This window comes from Ovis aries, chromosome 7 (genome assembly GCF_016772045.2).
Source record: "Ovis aries strain OAR_USU_Benz2616 breed Rambouillet chromosome 7, ARS-UI_Ramb_v3.0, whole genome shotgun sequence".
NCBI lineage: Eukaryota > Metazoa > Chordata > Mammalia > Artiodactyla > Bovidae > Ovis > Ovis aries.
In genome coordinates, this window is record NC_056060.1 from 32,375,577 (window position 1) to 32,390,000 (window position 14,424).

A 14,424-nucleotide genomic window follows, 5' to 3' on the forward strand; every position below is an offset into this window, starting at 1 on the left:
TCAAGTTGTTGCAAAATATCAATAGGTTAACTGAGCATTTATTTTTTCTTCCATTAAAAAAATAAACATACACAGAGACATATCTATCATCTCTAAAGGTTTACTAACGATAGGTATTGTTGCTCCTTTGAGCATATTCTCCCCTTCCTACTGTGCCTCTGGCTATCATGTTTATTACCAGAGAAATATACCTTAGATCCATAACTTCAATTACACATATTTGATAAACATGATGGCATCAATTAATCAATAAGTACTTATTCTATGAGTAACACACATGCGACAGACCAGAGAGGCCCCGTGGGACAGTCTGGGAAGGTACTCTGCAAACTATAAAACACACTCATTATATGTTAGTTGTTGTTGTAGTATGAAGGTCATCTGCAAATTCCTTAATACAAAAATCTAGCTGGAGAATGAGAACCAGACCAAGGAAAGATAGCTCTACAAATCTTAAATAACTGGACCGTGAATGTCAAGGGCAAGAAGTGTGATGTTCTCCGAGGAGGGAGAACCAGTTCCAGGTGGAATGTTGGGGAAAGCTATAACTGATAAGATGTGATGTCACCCAGAAGGGGCTGAAGAAGTACTTGGCTCAAAATAAAATATGGACATACACGTGGATTTGGTGAAGCCACCCTGTTAAAAGACAATGGGACCACTTACTGCACAGCCAGACTGTGGAGGGAACACCAGCCCCTTCGAGTTCCTTTTCAAAGTAGCTCCGGAACGCTGGTCTGGCATTGGCTGCTGCCACCTGTTCTGACCTAGGATGGGCTCAGTGAAGTCCAGTCAGAAACTGGCTCTTAGGGTCTGCTAGCCCAAGGCAGTGATTGCTGAAAGATCAAGTTGGTATTATAGGACTTGATCAAGTTTCTGGCCACTGCTGATTTTCACCCAGGCCCTGTGACGGCCCCAAGATCAGATCAGTATCTGAAAATGAAAGGAAACAGTAATGGCCACCGGAATGAGTACCTTTGATAACAGCAGGCTCTGTGAGGGAGATTTACATAGTCTTCAAAGCTTACAGCCAAGATGTTATCTCCATTTCACGATTTGAAACTGAGTCTAAAAGAGGCTAAGTGACACAGACAAGGCTGTATAACTCATATGTACTAGATCTGGGACTTGTACTTGGCACCTCTCTGATTCTGTTTAATAAATATTTACTGTGCCTGGAACTGTGCATCTTTCACTATTTCAGAATTAGCAAAGAGCTGGATAGCCCCTCCGAGGTCATTCTCCCAGCCCTTCAACCATGCCTGTGGAAGTCCAGGCTTGGAAAGACAATGGGATGGGGCACCAGTGCCGAGCCAGGTAGAAGCTAGGCCTCCTCTGCCCATGTCATGCTCTCTTCCTACCGCAGAAGCAGTGATGATCCTAAACTTGGCACTGGTTATCCACTGTTGGGATGAGTCAGCTTTTAGCCTTAGCTGCTGTCTGTTCACCTTTAAGACCTCCTCCCAAGGCAGAGCTGGGAAAGATGAAAAGAAAGTCCTTCTGGATAGAAGTCTTTTTTTTTTTTTTTTTTAAATCTCATACGCCTTCCACATTCTCTTAAGCTCAGAGAGATGAGGCCACGGCAATGAGGCTGTCTCCATACGCAGCTCTTCCCACTAGGACTGGGAGGTGGCTGTCCACCTCTGTCTCTCAACTGGCCAATCCAGGGAAAATTCCATTTTCTCCCTCAGTTGATAGCATCAACCACTCAGGACTCTGAAGACTGCCCTGACTCTAATCTGAGTAATGTTTCCCAGTGTCACCTGAAGGGGAAACCACTTTGGTCCAGGAGGTGATTCTCAAAGGTAGATGCTTTTACCAGAACTAGGAGGGGCTGGTAACATTTACCCAAAACGAAGGGAGTATTTAGGGAGGAGGAAGGAAAAAGGAAGGTGAGAGATGCAGTTGGCAGAGAGGCTGCTGAGACTCAGAGGGCTTGGGCAGGAGAAACCAGGGAGAAGAGAAACTGCTAAAACCCAGACAGCATTCAGAGAGGCCGGGAAGATGAGAAGTATGTGCACCATAAATTAGGAAACTGGGCAGTTTTGTTGTGCTGTCTCTTGACTGGCTGCTTTGTGACAGACCTTCAAATTGTTCTGTCTTTTCTCGTGAAATGGCTATACATAAGCATTTATAAACCACTTTCTTTTAGGCAGGTCTAAGGGTGTTTTTCCAATCCATAGAACCAACAGTCTCTAGTCTGTAAACGCTCATGTATTTTTAAAGGATGGTAGGCAAATGTTTCCTCACCAGCTTAACAACAACAAAAAAAGGCCGGAGAGAAACAACTTGTAAGTGTTCCCTGAGGCTGCAGCTGGTTAAGGCCCTATCTAGCTTGCGGAAGGAGATTTTCAAAACTCTGAACTGATTCAGCTGCAATCCTCTCCAGCCTCAGGTACCTCAGTGGAGGTCACAATTTCGGGCTGAACTTTTTATGAAATTCAGCCCAGAAGAGTGAGGGGAGAAACAGACATAGAGAACGAAGGGAAACTCCCACAGTTTTCTTTAGTGAAAGATGGCTTTTATCGGCTTCTAGTGAGGATTTCTTCCCGTCCTGTCCTCTCCCTCCTCCCATAATACAGGCTGAAGTTAATTTACCGGAGCCCCCTCCTCTCAGTCCCAGGCAGAAACAGCGCTGGACCTTCACGGGCAGGGCAGGGGAGGGCATAAGGGGCCGAGAGGTCCCCCTTTTAGTTCCAGGAGGTCCAGCAGGGCAACGCTTCCTGCTGGACGGGCCATGTCAGGTGCAAGAGTCTGCGTGGATGGATGTGGGAAGAGCCCAGCTCGCCCGGCCCTATGCTGAGCTCAGGCAGCCGTCCGGTTCTGGCCCTTTGGGGAACAAACTCAAAGTTGCCCGGCCCTTCCGGGCCTCTTTACCCTGCCAACAGATTTTTGACTCACGGTCACTTTTCCGTCATTTTCTGTCACCTCAAGTCCCTCCTGAAATATGTCCCTAGGATCCCGGCGGGTGAGGGGAGAGTAGGTTTCCCCCCAAACGGTTGCGTGCCTCGCCGACCCCTGCGCGCTGACGGCAAACGCAGCTGTCCTTCCAGACATCCGCGGAGCCGGACGGACCGCCAGGTGGCGCTGCCGGGGCCGCGGCAGGTGCGCGGGGCGCGGAAAGTCCGCGAGTGGGAGTCCCATGGGCCCAGCGCCGAGGGACCCCGGATCCAGTCGCTCACCGCGATTCCGGGTCTCGCCGGATCAACTCAGGGCGCGCGTCCGCACAACCGGGCAGCCTCCCCAGCCCGTCGGGCGAGATGCGCTGGGCCACCCGGGCGCGTCCGTCCCTCGAGCCCGTCGCCCTGGACTAACCCGAGACCCCGGGAGGCCGCCGCCCTCCGCACCTCGGGCCCGCAGCTTCCTATAGGAGATGGTGCCGTGCCAGCCATCCAGCGAGGTCCCGGGGTCGGGCGCGCCGTGTCCCCCGCCCCAAGAAAGGAAACAGGCGCGCCTACTCACCGTGGAGCTTCTCTCGCTTTGCCCAGGGTGCCCATGGCCGCAGCCGCGCTCCCCGAGCCACCTCACCCAGCGCGGCCGGACTGGCTCGGCGGGGCGCGGCGCATCGCCGCAGTCACCGCCGCCGCCGCCGCCTGCCAAGCTCCTCCGCCCCGGGTCTTCTCGTCCGGGCCGCCCACCCGCCGCTCTCCCAGCTGGGCGAGCCCGACCGCGGCGCACCGCAGCACAAACTTTGTGTGAGCGCGCCCCCTCGCCCTCCTCCCTGCGCGCGCGCACACTCCGCCGCACCACCACCTGACAAGCGCCGATGGTTATCGCCCGAGGAAATGTGTGGCGCTCTTCAGCGCTTCCCCGAAACCTGCCCTCACTACTCCGTAGTCCCCGGAGGCCTGCGCCTCCCTCCACTCTCGTCTTTTGCTCCCGGTGCCTGCATCGGCCCGGGGCTGAAGTCGGAAGCGGAGCTGGAGGGGCGAGGAGGCTCAGGTGCCCTGGATCCCACCCGGCCCGCGCCAGGAGTTCGGGTGGGAGCCGGAGGAAACTGGCCTCGCTCGGTGGCTCTCAGGGCAATCCCCACCTCCTTCGCCTTCCGGAATTTCAGTCCAGGCTCCCGAAGACCCCGTATCCCCTTGCCATCCTCTCTTGTATACATCGGAGCGCAGAGTCGAGGGTGGGGTAAGGAACGAAAACAAAGTTGTGGGTCCGCCTTAGCCTGTGCTTTTGAGTATCATCTTGTTAGTAATTAGCAACTGGGCTGGAGATACTTGTTCTGCACCCCGAGGTACACTCCAGATGCGATCCATATCAGGGGAGACGCAGCTGCGCGGCCTCTGTTGGGTATGGGACTGAAGGGCGCAGAGCTGGGGAGGAGTGGGAGAACTTTCTGACTGCAGATCTGATCACGAATGGTAAAAAGATAGTGATGATAACAGCAAATGTTGACTGAGTACCTTGTGCTTAACTGCTTTCCTCATTTACACCGTGTCCCCCAAATATCAAGAGGTCACTGTTTTAAAGATGAAAAATATTAATATGCTTCCCATCATACAACTAGTACACACCAGAGAGAACCACGACCTGTGTTGAGATCTGGCTGACTCCTGGTAGTGGCTGCGGGACTGTCCTAATAACATACCCATTATCACCGTCACATGCCTTAACTCCAGCCTCTTTAGTAAGTTCCTTCCCAGCCATGATGTTCTGGACCTTAAAGCCTCATATGTATATGCCACCTTATCCTAAAAAGGAAATTCAAGATAGCTTACAAAGTTGCATAATTCACCAAAAGAAGTGTATGAAATGACATGAAATGTGAAATTAAAGTACATAAAATAGAGACAGAAATGAAAGGTTGCTGATCTTTTGTTTTTTAAGATGCAACTCATAGAACAAGTGGGACCAAAGACTTTTCTCCTGGATTTTGAGTAGTCATGTTCAAAAAGGAGGCCTTGTCTAAAGTTCAATTTCTGTCAAAAAACTGACAGAAATGCAAGACAAAACAAAACAAAACAAAAACAATTGCTCATGAGATCAACTCTTCTGATGCTGAGACCAAAAAGAAGTTTGAGAATGCTCATGAACATTGGGTAACAGACCGAAGTTCTCAGTCACAGCTGTATACACAACTGAAGAATATTTGGATGCTTAATATTAAACTATGACACTCTTCCAGACTTACACTGAATATGCATATGTATATACGCTAAGATGATAAACACACACCTTTATATGAATGCATAATTATATGAAAATATGTTTAAATAGACAGACTACTGGGTGTATACACATAATACTGAGCACAATTTCAGGCAGTTGCATACAGCTATACGCCCGCAGTTCATTATGTAATAAGTACAGAAATGATTCGCTATTAGTTCACTCAAGAAACGAGTCTTGCTGAGTTTTCTAAAGAAAGAGGCCTACATCTGCCTAGGAAGTTGCTTTTTCTCAGGCTTCCTAAGAGCTGTGCATTCTGCCTGCACCTGACTAGGTTTCTGGGCCCAGCTGAACTCTTTGAAGGGGCTTTCTGATTGTTCCTACTTGAGCAATTTGTCTTTTCCAAACACCTTAAAAATCAGATGTTAGCTCCATCTCTTTATTCATCTTCAGCCATGTGGTTAGTCTCCCTGGTCCTGTCTGAGGCACCTCTGATCTCAGGAACAAAGCACTCCTTCTTTACTTATGCTCTCTTATCCTTTTTTCTGCTTCTCTAAACAACCCTCTGATGGGCAGTAGTCAATGTCTCCGTAACAGCTGAGAAAGTTTGGGGCCCACTGTCGTCTTCTGCTTACCCTTTGGGTAAGGTCATTCCTTGGGAATGATTCTCTGATATTCTTTCTTCTCCCAACCAGAGGCTCTTCAATGATATCCCTGGACCTTTTGCTCAGCTTTTTGTATCTGAGAAGCCTCTGCCACTAAAAATGCCTGCTCTCATCAGATTTTCTAAATGACCCACTACTCAAATTAGATGTTTTTGTTTTTTTTTTCCCCAAATTAGGTATTTTCAATTTCTTCTATGACTTCAGCAGGACCCAAATGACTCCAGAGTCTGGATATCTAACCTTGATATCTAACATCCCAAAACATGTTTCCAACTGGTCGCCTCCTTGAATTGTCCCTCAAGGTTTCCTCTCCATCTCCACCCCCACGTTTTGGCCCCAGTTATCTCTAAACCTGAACATGTGTCATAGCTTCATAAATGGCCTTCCTAGGCCATGGCACCCCACTCCAGCACTCTTGCCTGGAAAACCCCATGGACGGAGCAGCCTGGTGGGGTCGTGAAGAGTCGGACACGACTGAGCGACTTCACTTTCACTTTTCACTTTCATGCACTGGAGAAGGAAATGGCAACCCACTCCAGTGTTCTTGTCTGGAGAATCCCAGGGACGGGAGAGCCTGGTGGGCTGCAGTCTCTGGGGTCGCAGAGAGTCGGACACGACTGAAGTGACTCAGCAGCAATTCTCTAATCCTTTTTTCCTGTTTTCAGAATTACCTGATCATGTCATTTCTTTGTTTCCAAACTGCTGAGGAATTCTCCAGTTGCCTACAGAATAAAAGACAAAGTTCTTAACGTTGCTCACCTTCACAACTAACCAAACCTGTTCTGCCTGGCAGGTACCTGACCTCTTAGGTCATGACCTGGTCCCTGCCGTAATTGCTGTGCCCTTGCAAGCCTCAGTGCTTTTGCTCCTGTACTTGCTCCCACCTGCCATCTCTTTTCACCTAGATGCACAAAGGCACAGTTATACCAAACTCATATCAAACTGGCAATTCGACCTATAGAACACACACAGGGCTGCTTCCCAGGGGCAGAGGGACTAACAACCCACCTTGCAGAATCTGCCTAATGACTGGTTAGGCTTGGAGAAGCTATTGTCTGCCAGAGCTTCCACTACGTGGTCTAACATTTTTTCCATCCGTTTGAGATACGTTCAGTGGTTCCCTACTGAAGTGTCAATGCTTGGCATTGAGAATCTGAAGGAGACCAGGACAGACAAGAGCCTTGTTCACATGATCTTACATGTCTAATAAATAGACAGTATCCAAGTCTAAGTATGCCATGATGTTACATCCTGATTTCCAGAAGCTGCCCCTGCAGTTGGGTTACCCCTGCCCTCATGGGACACCATGGGCTATTGAGGTGCCCACATGCATCAGTGAAGACAGAGCCGCCATTTACAGGTGGCTCAGATGGTAAAGTGTCTGTCTGCAATGCTGGAGACCCAGGTTCAATCCCTGGGTCGGGAAGATCTGCTGGAGAAGGAAATGGCACCCCACTCCAGTACTATTGCCTGGAAAATCCCATGGACAGAGGAGCCTGGTAGGCTACAGTCCATGGGGTTGCAAAGAGTCGGACACGACTGAGCGACTTTAGTCAAATCCATCAAGCACTACAGGAGAGTGAAGAGAGATGGAGACGGAAAAGGAGGGAGGGGATGTGGCACCACCATTTCCTCCTTTGCTGAGTTGCGCTTCTGTTTCTGAGTTGGGAGAATTGGCCTCAGTATTTTATTATTGCGACTGGCTGCCCTGCAGGGAACACTGCATTCCTGTCGCTGCTCACCTTGACCAAAGCTAGAGAAACTGTCCATGTGAGAAGCAGCTTCACGTGCTACTGGCCTGTAGTTTGGCGCCTTGCGGTTGGACTCCCGCATGATTCTTTGTCCTCAGCATCTTCTTGTGGGTGCAGCCCATGGTTTTCTGAAAGTCTCTCCATCCACGGGCCAGCTCTTCTGGAGAGCATTCTATCTTCCTCAGGTACCCCCAGGATTCTCCGTAGGGAGTTTGATGAATGTCATGTAAATGATATTTTCAGATAAATCACCCCATACCTAGACTCTGCGCATATCCATTTTTGTTTTCAGCTGAAGGATGCTGCTTGTCTTTGCTGAAGTCCCTTCCCAGAGGCCCAAGCTCCGTTACAAGTCATATTTCTTTACATCATGGAGCCCATATTTTTCATTTGATTTTGGAATTGTTTCAGGATATTAACAAACAAATAGAGATATATGTTGTCTCATGGATTTTGCTCTTAGGGGGATGCGGGTCCCTGGAAAACTGAACAGAGGAGGGAAGGGATCCAAATTGTGCTTTACTGGGTCTGGCTGCTGAATTCCAAAGTGACTCATGGGAAGTAAGGGCAGGAGGTTCTCCATGGAAGGGACCTTCATAATTTTCAGCTTCTGGGTCTGCCCAGTTGGTGGCTGTCAAACAGTTTTTAGTATTACTCCGTGGTGAGAAGTGTAATATCACATTTTACACTCTGTGACTCAGATGTACATTTGTGCTATGCGTCAAACTGAAACACAAGTTGTGTGAAACACGATCCTTTCAAAAATTTTTTAAATGGTATTAAAAAACAAATGCAGATCAGGACCCCTAACATTGATCCATCAGTCGGATGGGATCATATTATACAAAATGCAGTTCCAAGGCTTCCTCTCATGATAATAACACATCTCAATAGTTATCTCTGGGAAAGGGGAACTAGGTGACGCTGAGTAGGGGGACTCTTGCCTTCCATTGTTTCCCCTTCTGTAACTTTCATTTTTGTATTGTGCGCAAGCATCTAATCCATCAATAAATCCTATTTTGAATCATTCTGGCATAGAACTTCTTGCTTTCTGATGCTGGCCCAAATGACTAAAAAAAAAACAAAACAAAACAGAGGCTGAGACCAGGAATGGTAACTTGTCGGTGAAACTGATTTGTTCAAGTTAATATATATATATATCAAAGAGTGTGTTTTCCACAAATACTTGGGAGGCAGAATAGCACAGCAGTTCAAAGTGTGAGCTCTGGAGTTAGACTGATTTTGAATTGCAGTCCTCATGCTTCCTTTGCAAGTTAACTTTTCTAGCCTCAGTTTCTATACCTGTAAAACTGGGTACAAACAAGCCCTACCTATGCAATTTTGCTAATGATTACATGACACGGTTCATGCCTGGCATGGACTGACCACTGTGGACACATTGGTGTTTTTAGTGCCTGGTTACAGGGACATGAGGTGAATGTTTCAGTAACCTAGTGTTTTGCCGCATTGAAGGGATACCTGCCCTCGTCTTGGTTGATGGGGAGCCGACTTCTCAAAGGAAGTGAGGTGTGGGTTAAGATATAAAGGATGAGATGAATGGTGAACTAAAGAGAAGTGAGGAGCAAGAAGAGGTGAGGCGAGGCTGGTGTTTCAGAGACAAGGAAGATGCAGAGGTAAGGAAGAAGCAGAACCTAGGGCTTTGCTCTAACTAAACACAGGAACTTACTCTGATTCTCTCCCACTCCCTGCCGATACATAAACAAGGCTCTCAAGTCTGACAATCTCACTGCCTTTGCAGAAATCGAGAGGTTTCTCATCTTGAAGAATCCCCTGTGAGCTCCTTGAATCCCTTGCTCCACTTTAGATGTGATTCAATTAAGGCTACTTCCCAAGTTTGCCTTTGGTTGCTTGAGCTGAGCACCACTGCAGAGGGCTGAGTTAATTACCATTCAACACTGAGCTTCTTTTCAAATGGCTGCCCTGCAATCAGAACAGCAACAGCTGAAAAGCTAAAACTAGTTTAGTAATGCAACTGCTATTTTTAAAATCCCTATTGTGCACCCAGCACCACCCTAGCACTAATACTACTTAATCACTTAACACCTACAAAGACACAGGTAAAAGCTTGAAAAAAAAAAAAAAAAAGTTAATAGAAAGATTCAAATGGCCTGGACCAACCAAAGGATGTGGTTTTCTGAATACAAAAACTGTTTAATATGTATTCAAAAAAGTGCTGTGATAAGCATAGTATTGAAATGAAAACTCCTGAGTATTAATAAAGACACTTGCATGTGAGCAATGGAGAAAATAACTGTAAATTAATATAGGTGGGTGCTTCTCATTCTCACACTGGGATCATCAGCAGACACGTGCTTAGTCCTTAAGGGTCTAGAAGACTTTTTTTTCCCTTTAAAAGGGGTCATATTTAAGAAATACTAAAGTAGGCTGCTTCATACACCACTTACATTTTTACCAATTGATCTGACAGTGTTGGTTACCCCAGCACACTCCCCTATGCCAAAGCCTAGTTTTCCATCCCACATGGGGTGTTGTGTCTTTTTATTCAGTCGGATTCTTTGTTGTGGGAATAGAGAGTGAAACTCTCATAGGCAGATAACACATCTAGGAAAGTGTAAATTGGGATGGAATAGTCTGACTTGCCTGACTCTGACATTACCTCTGGATGTAGAGTTATGAAGTGAGCCCAGCTAAAGAAGAGTGCGACTTAATCTTGTAGGCAGACTTAACCCCTGTATCCCCTGGCTAAAGAGATGGTGTTTCACAAATAATCAAGTCACACCCAAGAGAGCAACATAAAATTAGAAGTGCATTGATTAAAAAACAAAGGTGAAGGCTTACATTTCCTCCAAGTATTGATCAAGATTGATCTGCCACCATGTCTAATTGGCAACAGACTCAAACACTTTGGTTGAAGTAATTTCTTGGCATTTGTTCAACTGAAAGCCAAAATTTACTGTAAAAGGAAACTATCTTTTTATTTTGTGTTGTTTTGTTTCTGCACCTCACATCAAACTGAGAAAACTTCCCTCTGAACTGTGTGTGCAGCTGGGGGAGTCAGCCTGGTGGCTTCATAAGTATAAATAGAGACCTAACTGTCAACCAAGGCAGTCAACCAAGTGTTCAGCTTAATTGATTCTTAAACTAAATCAATCGGTGAAAAAGATTGCCATATGTTGTGATAAATCCAATCAGTGCCCATTTATGTGTGATTTTCAAGCCCCCAGAAATGAGGTTTTGCTTCCTGAGGAAGGTTACCTCATGCTGGCTCTCAATTTGGCTCATGCAGGTGTGTTCCCAAGGCAGTGTTATTGCTCTGACATTGCCTGTCTTTGGATGGAAGTGTAAAGAAGTCTGGGTTAGACTTGTTATGGAAAGAGACAAGTTCTATATTATCAATATTGCAATTGTTTAAAAATTCCTCTTTTCTAAAAAACTGAAGTATAATTGATTTACAATGTTGTGTTAGCTTCAGATGTACAGCACAGCAATTCAGTTACACCCATACATACATATATATATATATATATGTATCTATTTTTCAGATTCTTTTCCCTTATAGGTTATTACAAAACATAGTTCCTTGTGCTATATAATAAAACCCTATTAAAAATCTAAATTGCTGTGACTTTTGTTCTGTACCAGCCAGAGGAAGCACATGGGTCATGTAGGAGGTGGGGTCCAGGTGGGTGAGTTTGCCCCAGGTTCTCCCCACCTTGGACCACTCTAAACTAAACAGGAGTGGCAGGGCCACAGTGTGATATCTGGGGGCTCCTTCCTCAATACAAATATATTTTAAAATAAATTCTATGATTGCATTGGCATAAAGATGAATAGAATCCAGATCAGATTCGTTATTATACATAAAATCTTTGGTTTTTTAAAACTAATGAAAACCTTTCTGTGGGTGCCTCTAAGTATTGCAAGCTCTCAGCCCCATACCTCCTGGATGAGTCGGCCCTGGGAGTGAGCCTGGTTCCCTCGTGAAAGATAGAGTGCTCTTTCCTGGCTCTGAGAGAGTAGTGGTTTCTGGCTTTTGGGAGATGTTGGTATAAAACAAGGGGAAATGCGAGTTTCAAGGAGGGACTCCCTCTGTCCCATTTGAACATACAATAGGCAGGCATATGAAAGGTGACCTGTAGGGCAGTGAGGTGAGAAATGGCATGGAAAGTGGAGGTTTGCCTGGGGATGAGAAATAAAACTAGGGGCTTTGCAGGGTCATTCAAGGCCACAGGGCCTAGCTTGGAGGAACCAAAAACATAGTATTTACTGACCAAGTGGCTGCTGGTGTAGGGAAAAATAAATACTAGTTCTGTGCCAGAGAGTAAGTACCTACTGCTTTCATGTTAGACCTGGACTTGGTACTAGAGTACTCAGAGACCCAGCCAGAAAGGATCTGGCAGTCCTTGGTCTATTGCAGAAAGCAGGTTAGACCACTGGGAACAATGGGTCAGCAGTGAAAACAACCAACAAACTAAACCAAAAGGGGTCAACTTACTTACATTGTAAGCTACGCGGAGCTGGATTCTACGATCAAACAGAACGTGTTTTTTTTTTTTTTTTTTTTTCCGTTTATCCTAGATTCCTCATGCTGATTCTATGAGCTGACATATTGAGCACTTCCTACATGTCAAGTACTGAGCCAAGAAATAAGTACACATTATTTCACATCATCCTTGCAAAAAGACTTTATGATGATTTACCATAGTTGTTCTCACTTTATATAGATGGTGGGGTCGCGGGAGGTTTAAGGCTGAAAAAGGTTAAGTGACTCACCCAAAAACACACAACTAGTAATATGTGAGGCTGGGTTTCATTTCAGTGTGATTTTGGAGCCCAAGCTTATCAAGATTTAGTTACACCTCCCACTCATGATATATTAGATTTTACACTCAAAACAGTTGAGTTCGTTGGCTATAACCTATTAGAAAATTCTGGTTGAGGTAAAGAGGATCAGTAACCAGAACTAACCATATTGTTCATGGCCTCAATGAAGTGTTGAGCTTTCAGCTGTCTTATCAACCACAAGTTATAAAACAGAGCATCAAAGGATCAAAATTTTGGTCGAGTGACACTGCTCCTTTAGAGCTCAAACTAGAACTGCCTCTAAAAAGATTTGGCCATTGGTTAGGGGAGGGAAAGCCAATGAATTAAGACTTCTTCAGGCTCATGTTTTCACTTTGAGCCATATGAAAAGTGAAAGTATAACTATTGTCAATGTGCTATTAACGCATTGGTCAGGGGCTTGTTACCTTATTATGTCACTTCTCAGATAACATGTACTACATCTCTTGTGTACATGCGTCTCTGCATCTGTGAATGTTTCCTCAGCAGACTGGGCTAAAAATGCAGTTCCTACTATGATTTCTTTCCCATGATTCCTTGTCTAGAGACTTTGGTCTTCTCTTGGAAAAAAAATAAAAAACCAGGGAATTGTATCAAGTGATTCAAGCATTATTCCTGCAGGCTTTCTTACTACAACCCGAGAGCTCTGATTTGTTTGCTTGTTTGTTCATTTGTGCAAATAGAGTTTTAGCTCATCATTATACTTCAAATAAAGATCTCATAACTGAGTTACTTTTGGAACTGTACTCCAGTCTTAAAATTTACCCTCAACAGGTGTGGATATCTTTCTGAGGTGCTAATATGAGTTTAGTCATTTGGTCTAACCTGTCAAATTGGGAGTGAAGACTCCTGACTCCTGACTTCTGGTGTTTAGATTATTTTGTCTAGTTCCTCAGTTTCCCATCCTTTCCTGGAACATCCCAGAAAGCCAAGGTTCCCCGGATCCCCCCTCCTTGTTGTCCCACGTAGTATGCCTACAGCTTCTGATGCAGATTTGGACACTGAAGAAGAAGGGACTCTTGCCTACCTTGATCTCAACATAGAGCAATTGCATGCTGGGAAGTTCCTGACTCAGTGGTGCTGCTGCTTCTCCTGTTTCTCAGCCTCTCTGGGAGACTCACAGGTGACACATCAATTTCCCTTCCTTGCTATTTCCATCAGTGTCTCACCTTTCCTTTTACTCTTCCAAGACATCTGAGGACCGCTTCTTATTTTACTCTTCTGTCTAATGTGATGTCTAGGATCTCTGCCAGCCCCAAGTGCACGTGTGCATGTTAAGTCACTTCAGTCGTGCCTGACTCTGTGTGACCCTATGGACTGTGGCCTGCCAGGCTCCTCTCCATGGAATTCTCCAAGCAAGAATACTGGAGTAGGTTGCCATGCCCTTCTCCAGGGAATCTTCCTGATCCAGAAACTGAACCCTGGTCTCCTGCTTTGCAGGTGGATTCTTTACCATCTGAGCCACCAGGGAAGACCACCAGCCCCAAGAGTGCATGCCAAATCCTGCCCTTACAAACACTGGAACCCACGCAGGAAGGGTTAGATGGCCAACCATCCAAGATGCCTGTAAAATGGGGGCTGGAGATAAGGAAGTATGTGGAGACACACCAAGTAGGAAGCCTTGCCTACTTTCCAGCTTCTGTTACAAAGAACCATGATGGGTTCAGTCTCCTGAAAGCTTAGCTATGCCCCATCCTATTTCATCCTCCCGCGAAAGAGTTTTTCCTCTTGTGTTTTTTCTCTTGTCACTTGGAGGCAGGGGGTTGAGCCGCCTGAAGTTGACAGCAATCTTAATATTTGTTACACCATGACTTTACTAAGGCTGGTAGGCATCTGAGAGTCAGGGCTTGGCTTTTGATTCAGACTCTCAAGACCCAGTGTTTTTAGGAGATGGAGCTCTTTCTGAACAGCAAGTCATTGTTGAGTGACATGGATAGGACCAGGGCTAAAGGAAATTAGGGTTTCAAAAGACTGTCTAAAAGAAAAGACCTTTCTGTCCTTGGTATTCAGGATTTCATCCCTCTCTGAACCAAGGTTGCCCATTTTGCTGGGAGAAAGTACATGAAACTCTG

The 14,424-nt window shown here is 45.9% G+C and overlaps 1 protein-coding gene across 5 annotated transcripts in view; it reads right to left on the minus strand.

Annotated features, from left to right (window-relative positions):
• The window catches only part of RASGRP1 (RAS guanyl releasing protein 1), a 179,346-nt gene that overhangs the window by 74,562 nt on the left and 90,360 nt on the right, over positions 1–14,424 (minus strand). For 2 of the 5 annotated variants that reach the window (XM_042252250.2, XM_004010432.6), the window contains exon 1: positions 3,463–3,693. The exons of 2 other annotated variants lie outside the window; for them this stretch is intronic. In XM_042252250.2, coding sequence (XP_042108184.1) covers positions 3,463–3,497 — 35 coding nt within the window. In that variant the 5' untranslated portion in view covers positions 3,498–3,693. Of the gene's footprint in view, positions 1–666; positions 3,694–14,424 lie in introns of those variants that run through there. One more of the 5 variants, XM_042252252.2, reaches the window with a different exon arrangement.